At 54.4% G+C, this 18,693-nt stretch overlaps 3 protein-coding genes across 12 annotated transcripts in view; 2 read left to right on the top strand and 1 right to left on the bottom strand.

Annotated features, from left to right (window-relative positions):
* MTMR1 (myotubularin related protein 1) overlaps window positions 1–7,733 on the top strand; it is a 73,707-nt gene extending 65,974 nt beyond the window's left edge. For all 7 annotated transcript variants that reach the window (XM_064360528.1, XM_021674583.2, XM_064360516.1 and 4 more), the window contains one exon: window positions 5,430–7,733. In XM_064360528.1, coding sequence (XP_064216598.1) covers window positions 5,430–5,594 — 165 coding nt within the window. In that variant the 3' untranslated portion in view covers window positions 5,595–7,733. The remainder of the gene's footprint in view (window positions 1–5,429) is intronic.
* Window positions 249–5,423, top strand: LOC105734505 (tether containing UBX domain for GLUT4-like). Its single transcript, XM_064360566.1, has one exon. It carries the CDS (start codon window positions 249–251, stop codon window positions 1,584–1,586), a length of 1,338 nt encoding a protein of 445 aa, XP_064216636.1. The 3' UTR covers window positions 1,587–5,423.
* Window positions 7,734–11,497: 3,764 nt separating the features above from the next.
* The window catches only part of CD99L2 (CD99 molecule like 2), a 131,662-nt gene continuing 124,466 nt past the window's right edge, over window positions 11,498–18,693 (bottom strand). Inside the window, exons 9-12 of one of the 4 annotated variants that reach the window (XM_012477322.3) lie at window positions 18,452–18,568; window positions 13,970–13,987; window positions 12,877–12,942; window positions 11,498–11,648 (exon numbers count right to left, since the gene is read on the bottom strand). In XM_012477322.3, the coding sequence (XP_012332745.1) occupies window positions 11,584–11,648; window positions 12,877–12,942; window positions 13,970–13,987; window positions 18,452–18,568 (266 nt within the window). In that variant the 3' untranslated portion in view covers window positions 11,498–11,583. The other 3 variants (XM_012477323.3, XM_012477324.3, XM_012477325.3) reach the window with 3 other exon arrangements.

Below are 18,693 nucleotides of genomic sequence, written 5' to 3'. Positions count from 1 at the left end.
CAGTGGCACCAGCTCCCCACGCCCTCCACCACTTGGCCACCATTTGGGCTCCTGGCATCATCTTAGCTTCCTTCTTCCTATTTTTAAAAAAATTTACATTTCTGGCTGGGTGCGATGGGTCACACCTGTAATCCTAGCACTTTGGGAGGCCGAGGCAGCTGGATCACGAAGTCAGGAGTTTGAAACCAGCCTGACCAACATGGTGAAACCCCATCTCTACTAAAAATTTAAAAATTGGTGAGCAGAAGATGGCGGCCCCGGCAGGTGGCGGGGGCTCCACGGTGTCGGTGCTGGCCCCGAACGGCCGGCGCCACACGGTAAAGGTGACGCCGAGCACCATGCTGCTTCAGGTTCTGGAGGACATGTGCCGGCGGCAGGACTTCAACCCTTGTGAATATGATCTGCAGTTTCAGAGGAGCGTGCTCGACCTTTCTCTCCAGTGGAGATTTGCCAACCTACCCAATGATGCCAAGCCGGAGATGGTGCCCGCCTCCTGGAGCCGCGAGGGGCCCGAGAACATGGCTCGCACTGCTTTGCAGCTGGATGACGGCTCCAGGTTGCAGGACACCTTCTGTTCAGGCCAGACCCTCTGGGAGCTTCTCAGCCGTTTTGCACAGACGAGGGACTGCCTGCAGCAGCCTGGTGGGGCGACCCCAGTGTGCGTGTACACAAGGGATGAGGTGACGGGTGAAGCCGCCCTGAGGGACACCACACTGCAGTCGATGGGCCTCACTGGGGGCAGTGCCTCCATCAGGTTTGTCATGAAGCACTGTGGCCGCATGGGCAAGACCCCAGGAAGCCTGGGCTCATCAGCGTTGGCTGGCCAGGCAGCCGCCAGCCCTCCACTCCCCTTGGAATCTGGGGAGCTCTGCCGTGGTGACCTGAGCCGTCAGGAGGAAGTGGACACCGTGGGGTCCAGCTGCGAGGATTCACAGGAGAAGCCGAGCATGAGGGCTCCCACGCCTGCCCCCTTCGTTCCTTTCTTGGGTGGGGGACAGCAACTGGGGGGCCCCTCTGGGCCCATGAGGCCTCTGATTTCATCATCAGCCAAGTTGCTGAAGTCTCTCTCCAGCCCCGGAGGCCCCTCCAAGCCAAAGAAGTCCAAGCCTGGCCAGGATCCCCAGCAGGAGCCAGAGCCAGAGCCGCCTGTGGACCGGGTGCCGGCGGTGTGCCACCCCGACCTGAAGGAGCGGCTACAGGCCTGGCCGGCGGAGCTGCCTGATGAGTTCTTCGAGCTGACAGTGGACGATGTGAGAAGATGCTTGGCCCAGCTCAAGAGTGAGCAGAAGCGCCTGGAAGAAGCACCCTTGATGACGAAGGCCTTCAGGGAGGCGCAGATGAAGGAGAAGCTGGAGCGCTACCCAAAGGCGGCTCTGAGGGTCCTGTTCCCTGACCGCCACATCCTGCAGGGCTTCTTCCGCCCCAGCGAGACAGTGGGGGACTTGCGAGACTTTGTGAGGAGCCACATGGGGCACCCCGAGCTGCCGTTTTACCTGTTCATCACCTCTACAAAAACAGTCCTGGACAACTACTCGTGCACCCTCTTTCAGGCGAGCCTCTTCCCGGCTGCTCTGGTGCACTTCTGAGACAAGGAACCAGCAGGTGTCTGCCTGGAGCCTGGCCTGCTGGAACACAGCATCTCTCCATCTGCGGCCGACGTGCTGGTGGTCAGGTACATGTGCAGAGCCGCCGGGTCCCCTTCCCCATTGCCAGCCCCTAACCCTGCACCTGAGTCTGAGTCACCTGCTGAGGAGGGGGCGCTGGGCCCCGCCGAGCTCATCTCAGGGATGGTCCCACCTGTGAAGAGGAGCTTGGGCAAGGTGCCCAAGTGGCTGAAGCTGCCAGCCTGAGGTGCCCACCAGCCACAGGACCACCTCCCCTGCCAGCAGGAATAAAGACTGTGCATCCTTCAAAAAAAAAAAAATTTAAAAATTAGCCAGGTGTGGTAGTGTATGCCTGTCTGTAGTCCCAGCTACTCAGGAGGCTGAGGCAGGAGAATCGCTTAAACCTGGGAGGCGGGCATTGCAGTGAGCCGAGATCGCGCCACTGCACTCCAGCCTGGGCGACAGAGCGAGACTCCATCTTGCTAAACGCGGGGTCCAATCACGTTCTTTCCGGTCAGTGCTCAGCTTTACTCGGGAACCAAAGTCCGCAGCCCCCTTCCAGCACCTTCCTCTTCACTGATGTGTATTTCTGTCCTACTTAGGCATTTTGCTGAGTTATTCTGTCCTGGGTGACTTCTGTTTCATCTGTTTTAGCAACAGGGAAAATGGGCTACAGAATGTCAGAAGTCACTATGTTATTTAAATCACATAGAGTTACCAGGTAGTATTAGTGACTCAGAGGACCATGTGGTTGGTGGAATGTCATTAACATTAGCAGAAAATTCAGCAGAACTCTGCCTGATCTGAAGTGCCTTAGGCTTAACGGGGTCCTTCCATGACTGCAGTAGACCCCCGCCCTGCACCCCGCCATGCCCTGCTTTGTCCAGCAGGTGGCAGAGGTGAGGAAACACTGAGCAGCAGAGAGGGTTAGAGTGCTGTCCTGCAGGGGAGCACCCAGGCTCAGATTCTTGCCCACCATGTGAGGGCAGGGAACAGATCTTTCCTGAAATCTACAAACTGCACGACAGATCTGTTCCCAGATGCGGTCAGATTCTTACACATGTAAGCGAAGCATCTGCAACATGATGATGATGGAACCACAGCGATAGCACCTGTAACTTGCAGTCCTCTTGTGTGCCAGTGGGCTCTGTACACGCATGACCCCAGTTGACGCTCCCAGCAGTTCCATGGTGTAGAGAATGAGGGAAGGGTCAGAGAAGCTGTGACTTGGCTGAGATCTTGCTGCTCGGTGCAGGTAGTTGTGGAAGGATGCTTCCTACCGGGGCCAGATCCTGTCTCTGATCTGCGGCAGGGTCCTGAGCCTCACTGGGACCTCACGGCGCTGCTGAGCAGGAAGTGAATCCATTCCAAGTGCACTGTGCTCAGAGGGTGGTGGGTGGGTGGTCCTGCCTTTTGCATTCTCCCTCCACTGTGCTACACAGAAGAGAGAACCAAGGAAGAGTATGTGGGCCAGGGTTTTATCCTCTACGCACTAGGCATGCATTGGACACCTCCTGGGTGTGGACACGGTGTGCTGGGGAGCGGGCTGGGCCTTGGTAATGATGGACACTGGAGAGGCAGGTTGGAGTTTGGACTTTATTCCAGGGGTGGGAACCATCCCATGGTTTCATGACAAGGCCAAGTGTATGTTCCAGAAAGCTCCCTCTGGCAGTACCGAGGTGGATGGGAATGGGGGTGAGCAGTACAGTGAGGCAGGCAGAGCTCAGCCGCTGGTGTGGGTGTCCAGAGACACGGCCCGGGGAGCCGGGCGGGGCCGAGGGGAGGAGGAAGAGAGGTGAGAGGAGGGAGTACGGGGGCAAAGGACAGGGGACGTGCAAGCCTGTTGGGCGTCTTTTCTCTGAGAAGGGAGTGGCTAAATCGGCTGCCGAGAGAGGGGTTCTCTGGGCATCCATCAGAGGATGGCTGGGTGCAGAAGGCCCGTGGGCATCCTATTTCCTTGGGACCGTCTTGCCTTAAGTTTCATTGTGCTAGCACCCATGGGGCAAACATGAGTGGCCCTTAGGTGGGAATTTTCTCTAACACAATCCTCTGTTTAAACCTCCGAGTTTTCTATTCCTTTAGGCATGCCCTTGATTTGTTGCAAATGAAAATAGTAGGCTGGGCGTGGTGGCTCACGCCTGTGATCCAGCACTTTGGGAGGCTGAGGCGGGCAAATCACTTGAGGTCAGGGGTTCAAGACCAGCCTGGCCAACATAGTGAAACCCCATCTCTATTAAAAATACAAAAATTAGCTGGAGGTAGTGGTGGCGGGTGCCTGTAATCCCAGCTGCTCAGGAGGCTGAGGCAGGAGAACTGCTTGAATTTGGGAGGTGGAGGTTGCAGTGAGCTGAGATTGTGCCATTGTACTCCAGCCTGGGGGAGAGAGTGAGACTGTACTCCACCTCAAAAAAAAAGTGAGAAAAGATGCAAACAGCTGTCTCAAGAAATGCTAGCGGTGCGCTTGAGCAGTCCTGGGCCTCTGCCCTGCGTGTCTTGCTTCTCGCTGAGGCCATATGCCTGTGGGTGGATAATGGGAGCTTGATTTTAAGGCCTTCCCTTGTCTGATCAGAATTCAGTGATCCTACAGACAGGAAAATGCATACGAGATGGGTCCTAAAGGTAAGAGAGGAGCTGCTGCCACCTCGCAGAGGCCTCTGGGATCCGCCTTTGCCACCACACTCTGCCCGTCCCCTCTCTCCTTCCTGTGGCCTGCCCAATGGGGCCATTAGTTCTCAGCCCACCGGGTGGTGGTTACCGAGCACCATGTTATTGGAGGCACCATTGATGCACACAGTGGCGCAGCCCAGTCTTTGAGGGAGTGGGGGCAGGATCTGGTGAAAGGTGAGCCGGAGGGCCAGGCTGGGGCCAGACTGCAGAGGGCCTCGAGACCCCTCTCAGGGCAGAGGGAAGAAGCCCCTGGAAGGTGTTATATGGCGAGTCACAGGGCCTGACTGAGGCTTAGGAGCCAGCCCTATGGCTGCGGTGGATACACTGGATCAGAGACAAGGGAAGGCTGGGGAGCCCCCAGACCCCATCCTGTTTCTCCTTCACCCCCAGCCAAGGAGCTCCAGGTAAGAAAAGCTGGGTCTTGGATGTCTGGCGCCCTAGTAGCTGCTGGAAAGAGCTTGTTAGGCTAGTGAGTTGGGTGCTTTGACTATAAAATAGCAGGACTGGGTGTCCCATATGCCCCAGGAAAACCTTTCTTGTTTATACTCACCCCTGCACCCCACAGTCAATGGTTTTAAAAGAGAAAAGCTGATTGGGGTGAGGCATTGGGGTGACGCTGAGCAGAGAGGGAGGGGATGGTCCCTTGGGGAGGCCCCCCCCGACAGGCTGCCTGCTCCAGGCGCTTCTGGCAGCTCCTGCTTTGCTTGATGGAAACGCAGCTTCGAGTTGTAGAAACTGCTGATTTAACAGAAGGATTTTCAGTCAGCAGAGCTATTTATAGAAATGCAAAAATACAGAGATAATGGAGGTGCCGGAAAGGGTGTCTGCATGTAAACGTTTCTGACGCAGTTTTAGGACATACTTGCGCCGCGTCTGCACACGATGCCCTCAGTGGATCTGTCTTCTGAGAACTGCGGAGCCTCCCCATGGGGCCTTTTCCAGCCCGGCTCAGTGGCTCGGCAGCCTCAGTGGCAGCCGAAGCTCATGGCATGGGGTCCCACCGTCCACCTGACGTGAGGCCGGTCAACTCCTCAGGAGACTTTGGCCACACCAGGCGTCTGGGTGGTGAAAACCTCCTGAAGCCACCAGCACCTGCATGTGGAAACGCTGTGGCGGGAGGACCGCCTGATAACGCAGCTCTGTCTCTGCTCCCTCCAGATGCCCATCCACCAGAATCTCAAGGAGCTGCTGGCTGTCAGGGCGGAGCTGCAGAAGCGGGTGGAGGACCTGCAGCGTGAGGTGGCCACGCGCGCTGTCTCATCCTCATCTGAGCGGGGCTCCTCACCTTCCCACTCTGCCACTCCCGTCCACACCTCAGTCTGACGGGCAGGGCCAGCCTGCTGCTCCACGGTCTTCCGGCGGCTCAGGAAAGGGACCTGGCGATCAGTTATGGCTGTAGCTTGTGATCTTGTCTTTTAGGATTAGGCCCAGGGACCATTTGTGTGGCTAGGTGACAGCTCCCACTGTTGGCAAGTGCTTTTCGTTTTGTGAACAGCCCGTTTCCCTCCTGTCAGCGGTTTCACGGGGGAGCCATCTGTCATATCCACCCTGTGAAGCAACTCCTAGCATCCAGGCAGCTTGGGAGAAACGAAATGAATGGGATGCAGTACTGAGGTTCTAGAGAGCCGCACACCATTTCTTTCCAAGTCAAATCCTTCAGTCACAACAAACACCACTCACTTCGAGATGCATCGCCAGCCTCGGGGCTTCCCTCAGCTCTTGACCACAACCTGAAAACTGTTTTGAATGAAATACTTGGGGAGAAGACAGACCATGGCCCTCTGTTCCACAGTCCTCTTCATGCACGGGGTCCCCTGTAACAATTCCTGCTGTGTACATATAAGGTATTTTTAGAGAAGAGAAACAGGCCTTTATTTTCCTATGCCCTCTTTTATGTTTAGAATAGTCACCTGGGGAGGGGTCAGCTCAACTGTACTCTGGGAGAAATTCTCTTCCAACAAACCTCACGCTCATGTTTCTGTGGTGCATTTGAAATGGGATTGGAACGTGGTCATTTAAGGGGCAACGTGTTCTGTCCCCACCTCACTCTGGCACTCACCTCTTGGGGCAGCTCATCCCCTTCATGGGGATGGCACCAAGTGGCCATGCTCAGTCTTCCAGCCCTGCTGCGGGGAAACCGAGGCCTCCAGCAGCTATGTGTAGGTGCTGGCCTCTGGCTCCCTCAAGGAGCACTGCCTGTCCCTCCCTCCTGGGCTGTCTGGCCATGCTTCCCACCATCACTTTACTGCTGCCAGCCGCTGGGATCAGAGCAATCTGCTCTTATGTTATCTGCCTGTACGAAATCATTTCTCATTTTATCACACTTCCTTCAAGTCAGCTTACATGGCTGCCTGTCAACCACTGTGCTGCGGCTTTGGTTTGGGAAAGCCGACCACAGCTGCTCAGCCCTCTCTTCCTGCTTCGGAACCTTTACTTACCGACGCTGAGCTCCGTGACTCCGTCAGTCCTCGCAGGAATTAATTTACCACCAATTGGTTCCATCCACTTGAACGCCATTGCTCTGAGCTCCTCTGTGCGACATGCCACACAGGATGAATACTGTACACCTCCCTCGTGCTGTGCCCATTGCTGCAACTCCCCCCACCCCGCCATGGGCTGCAGGAATCCAGCCTTCAGAGGCAGACACAGCTGCAGTGGCTCCTAAGGAAACCCCAGCATGACTGCAGAGCGATGTTAGCTGCTGGGTTTCAAATTAGTGGATTCCAGGCCAAGTCCTACATACTGACCTTATTTTTGAAAATATGTTAAGGGTTTTTTAATAGTCAAGTAGAGAATGGATTTTTTTTTTAACTGGGAACCTTCTGATTCTTACTGAAAATTATCCTTCTCTAAGATACCAGAGAGATTTATTCAAGGGAATTTGATAACCTAAAATCAATTCTCCATTTTTATCACCCGTGGGATTTGTTTCTAAATCATATTTGACATTAACTTTTGATTTACGTTCCTGACATATCTGAAAGCGTATTTATGAATGGATAAACTGGATTCTTGATATACTGATTTTTGTTTAAATGGGGAATTGCCTATTTTCTTCCCAGAAATATGTAATCCCCCAGCTGAGTAGGAGTATTAAACATAGTGTGGACTGGATGATGCCTTTGACAAACCAGAGAAGCCAAGCTGGGGGGAGCTGGTGCCTGGAGTGAGCCTGGTGCGCCTCACCTGGCGGGGCTGGGGGGCTCCGTCAGCAGGACCCTAAAGATTCCCATTCGATTTTAAGCACAACGGGTCATTTTCCTTTGTATGTTCCTAGCGCAGAACTGTTTCTAAAACAACTTGAAATACAGTTTTGTTATCTAAGCATTGTTGGTTGTTTCAAGTGTACTAGAATGCAAAACCTTTACGGTTCAGGTTTTTCAAAACTGGTACAGTGTTGTATTATTGGTCTCATCTGTTGCACTGTATTTCGGTCTGTAATTAAAATGATCATATGTTTGCTCCCTGGTCTTTTTTTATTGTCTTTTCAAAGTATCTCAGTACATTTTTCCTTTGAGGAAAATTGGTAATAAAATAATAACATGGATTCAATGTTTACTGTGTGTCAAGCACAGTTAATATATGTATAGTACCTTCATGTGATTTAATTCAATCACTAAATCATAAATGTATCATGAATCTTGAGTATTTTGGCTGAAACAGGAAATACCGATTTAAAGTCAGAAATGCCCTCAGCTGTAACCTTGAGAGAATGTGGAGACTTGGGGAACGGTCTGGAGGCGTGCTCTCTAAGGCCTCACACTGCCCCCGCCCCAAAGGAGCGTTCACCTTTTCAGGGCTACAAAGGCCTGGATGAACTCGCACACCCTCCCCCCACCACTGCCGTGTGCCCTGTGTGGCGGTCTTCTTCTAACCCTAACCCTAACCCTAACCCTAACCCTAACCCTCTCTCTACATGTCACTGCTGTATTAGGCACAGAGGATGACCAGGGGACTGCTTGCCAGACAGCCTTCCCCAGCAGTGAGACCACAGCAGCAAGCAAGGCTGGGAGGGCTGCTCCGCCAGGCCCCCGCTAGCCGTGCAGAACTCCTGCACAAGAGAGGCACATGGGGTTGGGAGGACCTGGTGCCATTTCACTAGAAGCCGAGGTTGGCAAAACAAAATGAAAACACAGCTGACCTCCATGTTAAAACCCAGGGTCCACTGCATCTTGTTTTCATTCTGAAATGCCCTGAACGGAAATGTCTTCTCAGTTTGAAGCCAAGATGCAAGTTGATGACAAGGACATACTTTATCCCAAACAGGCCACTCTCAACAAAGTGGCAACAAGTGATGAAGTGCAGGGCCCCTTTCTCACTCAGCTTTCCGGTTCCAACAACTGCACAGAACTGGACCCTCCACTGGTTAGCGGCCTGCTCTGAAGGCGGCAGAACAGTAGCCTTGGGATTTGCGAGCCTGGCTCTCTGCTGCTTCCGGACCCTACCTGGGCAGCCCCGGACTGGGCAACCCATGTTCCCTGGAAGCGGCCCGGCAGCACTCTGCTCCTGCCTCTGCCCTCTCTAACCCAGGACATTGGTTGCTCCACACCCCCTGGCCTTAGCTTCTTGATCAGTGAGGGGGGCCCACCCTTCAAAGTCCTGACACTGAGCTAGTCATTAAGGGGGTAAATGCAAGAATTCTAAGCTTCTAGAGAAATACCGCGCAGGGAGCATGATGAGATCAGCTCCACATCATAAATTGCTTTAGGGAAAAGTAGCTACACTTGACCAAGGATGCGCCTTAACACCGTCAGAAGATGAGGATCTGGTAGGTGCCATTTTATTTAATGCAAACACTAGACAGACAGTTTACAATTCACACCTAGACACGAGCACATGAGCAGATGTGTACGGGGGTTCTCACATCACTCTCCATGTCTTCCTCAGCACTGAGCCCAGCCACTGTCCCAGAGGCTCCCCTCTGGGTCCCACCTCAGAAACCACCCACACCTCCTCCCCCCATCTTCATCTTTCCTTGAGCTGACTTCACCCAGCATGCACTCAGAGTTGTTACAAATTTTCTCCGCCAAATTAAGTTGATACAGATTGGCCACTTTGAATTGGTCCTTCAAGTCCACTGTGTCTCCCCTCTTACTCGGCACAGGCACATGCTGGCCAGTGCAACCTTCAGATACACACGTGCCAAGAGCCCGCCAGGCTTCTGCAGGTGACGTGCGGACCAAGTGTAAGATGCCGTGGGAAGAAGCTCCTGAAATGAATGTTCTGCAATCGGAGGCTGAGGGGTCTTCCAGGCATGTCCAGCAGCTGCCACTGGTGGGCCTGAGTGCCAGGCTCCAGGCTTTGTGCAGATAGCACCCGGGTAGGTAAGGGAGAGCAAAATGGGTCTCTGGCAACTGAAGTCAGTGGTACTGCAAACATGGTTTCACAGACAGCACGTATTCTACTTCGCAGCCATAGGGTTTCGAGGACTTTGCCATTTGATAGGCATTGCCATAAAGGTAAGGTAGATAACCCCTGAGGTCACGCTGTCCAGATGGTGACAGGCCATGCATGCAAAAATCCTCCGTAGCCACCTGTAGCCCAGCGTCGGTCAGAGGGTGGGGCCGTCAGCTCTTGATGTACTTGGTGCCAGGGAGGACAAGCCTGACAAAATTCACAATCTGGCCAAAGAGTTGGGGAGGCCCTGGAAACAGGCCAATCCTGCAAGCCGCTCCTTCCTTCCTAACTTCCTGAAGCATGGGGAGCTTCTCGAGACCAGGTCAAGGTTTCTTTCCTTCACGGTACCACGCTGAGGTGTTCCCGCAGTGCTACAGGCCCTTTCAGCCACACAGTCTGGGTCTGTCAGGATTAAAGGACTGAGCAGGAAAAGCGGTGTTGGGAATGGCCTCACAAGGCAGCCTTGAGACAGTGCCACAGCTGATCACCCTCCACCACAGGCATGTTTTCAACACCAGCCCGAGGCAAGCACTCAACAGATTTCAGTGGTTTCCTTCAGAAGTTGGAGTTGGCCCCTAAACTCAGTGGGCGGCCTATGAAATGCGTGGGGCCATCACGCAGACCAAACAGGCTCGTGAGTTTTGTAAGATCTTGCCTGTCCGGTGACTCATATTCTGCTTTCAGAAGTGCTTTCTGACATGGCAGACTGGTTATCAGTAGACAGAGGCCCTAGAGCCTGGCATGTGGTTCTGTCCTGTGAGCCTCTGACAGCAGAGTTCAATGGGACAGAACCACCTGTGGGCCAAAGGAACATTCCAGGAAGCCAGCTCTGCTCCAGCCCAAACCTGGCAGCTCCGTGCCAGGTGAGGGGCTGGGCATGGGGTTCCTGTGTTTGCCATGGTGAGCGCCGGCCCCCATGCGCTCTCCCTCAGAACAGACAAGTAGGCTGACACGGAGCTACAAAGCCACATGCGTTTCACTAAACCAAGCAAGTGTCTCTTCCCCTCTCCTCCCCTCCCTCCCTGCCCCCAATTACATTTTTCAGCAAACAACAAGCATGCTTCTGGCTTTGATGCTCATTCTTGACATCTGTAGCTCTTGCTACCAAAATGGGAATAAATACAGGGTAGAGGGTGAGCACCTCTCCCCAGCACAGGATAAAAGTCATCTCCAATGCAGAAATGATTCCTAAAGACCTTTGTCATGTCAGGTCAGTCCCCTATGGAATCAGATGGGAAACAGGCCTACGAATCATAGCTTCACACTTATCCAGAAGATTCCTAAACTCAGGGCAGGACTATCATGAGATACATGTTTGCACTTAAATAACTGAAAGCCTCCACTTGGACCGGCTCTCTGGAAGCCCAGCGACGTAAAACCTGGGATTCGGAAGACTGAAATGAAGCCATCCTCCCGGGTGCTGCGCGTGTGTGGTGTTACTTGGTGCTGACTCATTCAGTCCTTGCAGGGCTCCAAGGGAAGCAGGTTCAGGCTGAGCCCCCTACTTGCAGCTGCCTGAGGTCACCGCCGGGGGCTGCCTATCGGCAGAAACCGGCCACAATCAGCCACTCCAGCGTGTAGGGTTCAAAGTCTTGTCCCCTAAGCATAAATGTCAACAGGCCCCAGCATCACCTTGGCCCTCACATTCTGTGCTCAGTGAAGCTGGAGGCAGGCTGGCTTTGGGAGTCGGTGACGCAAGGCCTGGTGCTGGCTTTCTACCAGAGTTGGCTCTTGAATTTCGGCACCAAGTCTCAGAGCACCTGTGGCCAGGCAGGGAAGTCATCCAGAAAACTCAGACCAACAAGGAGCTGAGGACACAGAGCAGCACAGCAGCTGTGAATCCAAATGACGGGGCGGGGGGGAGCCGGGTGACAAGCGGTGGCACCATGTGCACGCCTGCAGCTGCACGGGGCCCTCAGATCCGGGCTGGTTCAGGCGGCGGCGGCTCCGTAGACTGCGTGTGCAGCGCGGAGTATTTCACTAAGGGAAGAAGGGGCCCGTCAGAAGGAATTCTGCTCTGTCGTGCACAGCAGCAGCAAATACGGCAGCAAGGCCCTGCTGGGAACAGAACTGGGTTTCCCTGTGTATCCCACGGGGGGCTGCTTAGCCCCGCCTACACGACCTTCCCGCGCCACTCCCTGTCCCCAGCCGGGACTATCCTGAGACTAGGAGCAGTTTGGGGCGGGTCAAGGGGAAAGAGAGGAAGCTGGACAGGCCCTGGAAACAGCTCAGCCTCCATCTCCTCACCTAAAAAATGAGCACGCTCCTGCCGGCACCGCTGGAAGAACTGTTTTAAATAAAGTGCTCAGCCTAGTACCTGCCCACACAGGCTGGCCTCATGTGGCCAACCGTGGCGAAGCTCACGATCGTGGATGCGACCATGGAATCCATTTTTCCACATCTGAACCCGGGCCTGTTTTAGTTCATTTGGTGCCACACTGCCACCCATCAAGCAGTGCTGTCGGGCGCCCGGCTCCCCGGTACACACCACACAGGCTGAGCCCCTCCTGCTCTCCCGGGTCCCGTCCTCGTGGCTGCTGCGCTGTAGTTTCAGTCGCAACACTCGCTGAGCAGTCCCAGTCTCCTGCCTGCACCGCCAGGCCGCGGCTCCCTGAGCTCAGCAAGCCCTTCTGGACCTCCTCATCGGCATCCCGTGGCCACAGGTCATATGTGCATCGAGCAGCTGGGCACTCTAGGCCTGTGGACTGACCTTATGCCACCTCATACTGCCAACAGCTCCTGAATCCAGGAAGTGCTGATTGACCACTGAAGGGGGAGGGCGGGGCCTAGGTGTTGATAATAGGGTCTGGGCTTGAACCACGTTCCCTCTCACCTGCGGCAATTTGCACAGGGAAAAGTTCTAGGTCTAGGTTAAAAGCTCCCCCGTGGCTCTGTTTGGAACGCATCTGTTTTTACTGATGGGGAGCAGAGGTGCCTGGGGCTCTGGCTCAGATGAATCAAGGGCAGAGGCTGAGCAGCAGCAATGCCCAGAAGTCACAGACATGGCAGCAGATGGCCCTGGCTGTCACCCCAGCACCCCTGGGCTCATGAAACCGGGAAGCAGGCTGCTCAGGGCAGGCTTTTGATCTGGCTGGACGTTCGAGACGCAGATGCCTCTGTGCTTCCCCGCTTTTCTAGCACAGTTCTGCTCAGTGCTGGGGGCCAAATAGGAAAGCATCAGCAGGGACAGTGACTATGAGGTCCTCACCTTGGGGCTCCTCACACACCACGGCTTCCAGATTCTCCCCCTTCACGTAGTCTGCGTTGAGACCCTCTGTCAAGAGAAAGGTCAGAGTTACTGATGCGCAGTTCCTAAGGGTCCCCGAGCACGACCGAGAACTCCTGACCAAGTCCTCCACGACAGAAAAGCAGCACAGCTCCCCTAGGGAACTCAAAACCCTGCACCCTGGGCCACCTGAACATCCTTATCCAGATGAAGACCGTTTGTCTGGGAATTCACTGCCCAGGAGTTCTCATCGTCATCCTCAGAAATAACCATAACATGCAGCAAAGGCTTCTGGCACTCCATCCTCATAGGGCAGCTGCCACCACATCAAACCAGCAGCTCCGCCCAGTGGAGGGGGCGCCCAATGGCAGGGCTCAGCACCATCCGCAGGTCCATGTCCAGCCCAGGGGCCAGGGAGCCAAGTGTGATTGATGGATATGGGGCATGGTTCCAACCAACCAACCAAGCAGGCACCAGTGCAAGTCATGCCACCATCCTGGGCCACAGGCTCCTTGTCTGAACAAATAAGCCTGTCACCTGCCTGCACTGGTGGCTGCTGGGCTCGAGGTGAGCGCCAAACAGGCCTGTGACAAATGCAGTTGTTGCTCTGTGGCAGGTGTGGCTGGCCCCACGCAGAGTGGGGCAGGTGATGAGCGCAGTGGAAGCTGCCCCAGGTGACCTTTCTGAGCTGACAGGTAGGGGCCAGATGCACTGAGCCTCACAATCATTGCCAGCTGGCAACCCAGTGGGCACTGGATCGTCCCCTTCCTGTGGATGGCCGTCTATGTGCTCCCCAGCCATGACCCCCAGTGGGCACCTGAGTCCTCACCATGGAACCTCAACCCCCGCCTCAACTGCCCCCCCCCCATCCAGCCTGGGGACAGAGCGTCTGGCAGGTGGCATCCTCTCACACGCATCAGGGCAAGCTAAAGATGGTCCTGGTGACAGCCAGATCAGTGAATGTCAGGGAAGCAGGAGGGAGAAGAACGGCAAGGAAGCAGTAGAGCAGGGGGCGAATGAGGAAGTATCAAAGCTGAAGCAAAAGGAAAGCGAGGAAGGCAAAGCGCGGCGTTACCTTGACCTCCCGCTGCATCTGAAGGCAAGACACGAAGCTTAGAACCCGGGCGTCAGAACTCTCCCGCAGCAAGTATGTGGGCTTTCCACATGAGGACAGAGGCCAGGGAAGCCAAGGGTCCCCGGCATAGGCCACAGTGGTGGGGACGGGCACTCCTCACAGCCACCTCCAGCTGTCTCCCCAGGGCTTCGTGTTCTGCACCCCTGCCCCCTCCACTGCCATTTCCATGTGGCAATGGCTGAGGCTCAGGGAAAGAGTGAGGCCAGGAGGCCCAAGCCCTAGCTTGTCAGTAGGTTCAGCCACCCCAGAAACGTCCACGGGACTCCTCCTGATTCCGGATGGGCCAGGTGCCAGGTACATGATGGCCACGCAACCCCACCATGGAATGGACGGTCCAAAGACTTCAGATCACTGAGGCGGCGAGGCAAGCTGGGAGTAGCAGACGGAAACCAATCGGCCCAATCCTGCCCCATGGGTACCAGGTGAGGTCAGCAGGGGGTGCTGTGGGACCACAGGCTGGGAGAAGCTGCCCCAGGCCGCCCTGGATGGAGAGCACATGGCACCCTTGGGAAGTGAAAGGCCTCTGGGAGGCTGAGGGAGGGGAAAGGATGTGGTTGGGACCAAACCATGAAGGGCCTCTGATGCCAAGGCCAGGGGCTCAGCCAGGACCTTGAGGGCCGCAGGAAGCATGGGGGATCCAGGCATTTTAAAACAGGTGCTCCTGGAGGAGAGTGAGGTGTGGAGGAGACTGGACAGGCCAAAAGGTCTATGGAGGCTTCTGGATGGAAAATGAAGAGAAGACCTTGGCTCTGGCCTGGCAGGGGCCATGTGGCTCCAGAGGACACCTATGCAGGCGGCACAGGTCCCAGGGTTGGGGAATGCACTGACGTGAGGTGTAGGAGCGGGAGGACTCCCAGCCTCCAGCTGGGGGAGACAGCCAAACAGGAAGGGGCGGCAGGAGAAGGCAGGCTGGAGGGGAAGTGCAGTGAAATTGACGACGGGACACACTGGGCCGATGGGGTTACTGCACGCTGCCCTGCTTTGCCTGCTGATCCAATCCGCAAAACCTCACAGTGGCCCGTTTTAGGAAGTAAGCGTGGAAATAACATATTTTCCTTTGACTTTAATGTCCCACAGAGACAGATACAATCAAGATGCTTACTTTGTGCTTTGGAAATCAACCTATTTTTCCCGCTCTGTTCCTACTGACACCTAAGCAGCTTCAAGCCAGTCTCTGACTTTAATTCCAGAACAGGATGGAAGTTGAGATACCCTTGATGGGGAAACAGGGCCAGCAAGGGAGGGCCCAGACCGGCCACCCTGTCTGCTCAGCTCGAGAACTCTCCCCATCAATGGCCCTGCCCTTGCCAGGCCGAGTTACAGGGCTGGCTTTTCACCCATGTGCAGCACCCGGAAGAGGCTAACAAGTGCACGATGCCTGGGAAGCTGCTCTTACAAGGAACTACAGACCTGCTTTCAATAGTTTCTTTTACCCAGCATGCTTTTATTTTTTATTTTTATTTATTTATTTTTGAGACGGAGTTTCACTCTTGTTGCCCAGGCTGGAGTGCAATGCCACGATCTCAGGTCACCATAACCTTCGCCTTCTGGGTTCAAGCGATTCTCCTGCCTCAGCCTCCCGAGTAGCTGGGATTACAGGCAAGCACCACCATGCCCAGCTAAGTTTTGTAGAGACGGGGTTTCTTCACGTTGGTCAGGCTGGTCTTGAACTCCCAACCTCAGGTGATCCGCCTACCTCGGCCTCCCAAAGAGTTGGGATTATAGGCATGAGTGCTGCACCCAGCTCCCAGCATGCCTTTTAAAGTCTCAAAGCCATCCTTTGGCCTGGCCTTTTTGCCCCGTGTTCTAACGGGCATATATCTGAAGACTGTGCACTGTTGCACCTCACCAGTAGGCTAATGATGCTGTAGAGAAGGATGCCCCGCCCCACATCCCTGGAACCTGTGAATGTGACCTTATTTGGGAACAGGGTCTTTGCAGGTGTACTTCAGGATGCCGAGATGAGGTCATTCTGGATTTAGGATATAAACTGAGATTGGAGTGATGTGGCCACAAGCCGAGGAACACTCAGAGTCCCCGGGAACTGGGGGAGAATCCGCTTCTGTTGTTTGGAGCCAGTCGGTTTGTGATTCTTGGTTCTGGCAGCCCCGGTGAGCCCATACAGCTGCCTAGGATGAGACTGCTTCCTTGGCAAACCTCACCAGTGAGCCCTTTCGGCTCCCAGGGCATGAGCCTTTTTGTCCAAAGAGCTCACAACTACTTTGTTGCTATGAACCAAACCCCTCCTTGCCGCCCCAACCACCTAGAAGGGGAAATCATCAGAAAATCAAGGCAAAATGCATCTGACGTGGTGCTTCTAGCCAAAGAAGCTCTCCAGCGAAGGTCCGAACAGAAGAAGCCCCCAGCCAGCCACCATGACCTCCCCTGCCGCTGTGGCCTCCATTTTGAGGGCATCTCTGGGTGTAGGATTTTTTTTAATAATAAATATTTGTTCAATGACATTTTAGTTACCAATTAGTTTAATAATACAGAAAAGATCTTTTTCTCTCAGTCAGTTCTAACTTTGCCTACAGGCCTGGTTCAATCCAAATCTGGCCTTTGATCTTTTCCCAAGAGACCATCTTGCGACCCCGGATGCTCATCCAGAATCTTGACTCCTCTCCCGGCAAGACGAACCCTCCGAGTTGTTCTCCCACAGTGGCGCTGGCCAGGTCCTTGCTCCCTCCCCTGAAACAGGGAGGGGATATGGAGATATCCCAGCCCGGAAAGCAGTTTCAAATGAGGATCCCTGGCTACAGGGAAGGCCACGTAGATTGAGCTGTGTCCCAGTGTCCCCATCTCATTCCACTCCCCCTGCCAGAGGGAGAGTCCACAGAGGCCTTGGGGCCTCCTGGACAGAAACCCCCTGTATTAGGCTGCTTCTACTTTTTTCTAAATGCAGTAAGAACAAGGTCAGAGGTCAAGGGCTGTGACTATGTATCTGGGTGCCCTGGGCTCCTTGTTCCAGGCACAGCCCAGGAGGCTGATGCAAAACCGCCCCTGCCACACTAAGCACAACTCAATCTTCTCACCCAATTTCTCCTTCTAAATATCAGTGTCCAAGCAATTAGAAGGTTAGATTGGCATATTTTTCACCAGTTAGAGGATTCCTTGGCTTTTGAGTTGAGGGAAAGGGATAACTCTAAAAATAATCCAGTCCCCAGTCCTGGACTCTGACCTGTTCCCTGTTCACAACACTCTCCAGTCAAGCTCCTGGATCCATGGTGGGTCGATGGGATCTCAAGCAAGGTGGCCATGAACAGTTTTGCAGGTTGTGCACTGATATGTGAATGTGCTCCTTCAGTACTTTTGTGCATGCTGTATGTGTCACCCTGGTCAAGAACATTCTACAAGAGTGAAATCAACAAATATGATGGTCAGATGAATAAACAGTTGGAGACTTCAGTAAAATATCTTGGGACCCAGGTTAGTTTTCTGGGCGGCTCAGCTCCAGGCTAGAATTAAGGGCAGAGGACCACAGCAAGGGTCAGGGAAGACCCACACGGGTTGTTTCTAAGCTTCCCATCGTATCCAAGGGGCCGAGGAAGGAGTGGAAAGAGACAAGCTACAGCTGAGTCACATCCTGTCACTGGACCTGAAAATCACCAGCCTTGAACTGGAGACATGCTCCACTCAGCAAACAGGGACACAGCATCAATCTGTGCTCATAAAATGGACAAGCGAGGTCGTCTTGTTCCCTCAACTGCCTCCCCACAGAGCTCCCTGATGTGGGTGAAGACAGGATTCCCTGCAACCATTCCATTAATCCACGACTTCCAGACTCACAGCTACAGCATGAGATGAAAACCGACTTTAAAAAACCTAGTAAAGGGTGGTGGGGGGCAAACCACACCATTCTTTCTCTCGCATTCCTACTTCTTTGGACAATTCATGATTCCACATAATCCATGGCTCGTTGGGGGAAAAGCACCAGGTGGTGACTTCTCAGGTTGTGACAGGGGCACTGCCAGAGTAATAAGGACCGTGCTTTGCAAACCATCAGGAACTGCTGCCTCCTGCTCCTGAGGGAGCCAGCAGAATGGGAAGGAACTGGTGACACAGGGCCTCCAAAGGCCCTCATCCCCTTGGCTGAGATCTGAAGCTATGGGTGCAGCCCAGGTCCCTCCCATTCTATGTGAAGGAAACATCACAACGGTCACTGAGCTCTGTCCCCACAGAAATACCCCTGGGAGCTGGGGCCCCTGGAAGGTGAAGGTCATCAGGGCCAGTCCCATCCACTCTTGTAGGCTGGTTTACACTTTAATTCAGCCTAGATCTGTCCCTAGGGATTTCCAAAACTGTAGCCTCCACCCCCATGCCAGGAAGTCTGTTTGGGAGTGGGTCTCAGGATCTGTCCCAGCCCCTTTCCCTCCAAAGACCTTGCCAGTTGGTTCCCAGCCATGAGTGGGTGGCTGTACTTACGCTGAATGCTGAAGCAGAACTTCTTCTGCTGGTAGGAGATGTAGCTGGAGACGGCGCCAATGAGGGCCATGGCTAGGGCGCTGGCCACCCCGGCAATGGTGCCGGTCTCTGCCACGTCTGCGTGAAGAAGGGGGAGAAATGCGGACAGGTGAGGTCAGAGCCAAAGCACAGTAGGGAGCAGCCCGGGAGCCTGCTTCTCCTCTAGCACCAAACTAAGCACCAAATTCAGATGCCCACAGCCC

This window comes from Aotus nancymaae, unplaced genomic scaffold (assembly GCF_030222135.1).
Source record: "Aotus nancymaae isolate 86718 unplaced genomic scaffold, 86718_ANA_hifiasm-v0.15.2.pri h1tg000004l, whole genome shotgun sequence".
Classification (NCBI taxonomy): Eukaryota; Metazoa; Chordata; class Mammalia; order Primates; family Aotidae; genus Aotus; species Aotus nancymaae.
This window is presented reverse-complemented; position numbering and strand designations above follow the sequence as displayed.

Coding starts and splice junctions, on each gene's coding strand:
- LOC105734505 (XM_064360566.1), top strand. CDS start 249: ATGGCGGCCCCGGCAGGTGGCGGGGGCTCCACGGTGTCGGTGCTGGCC.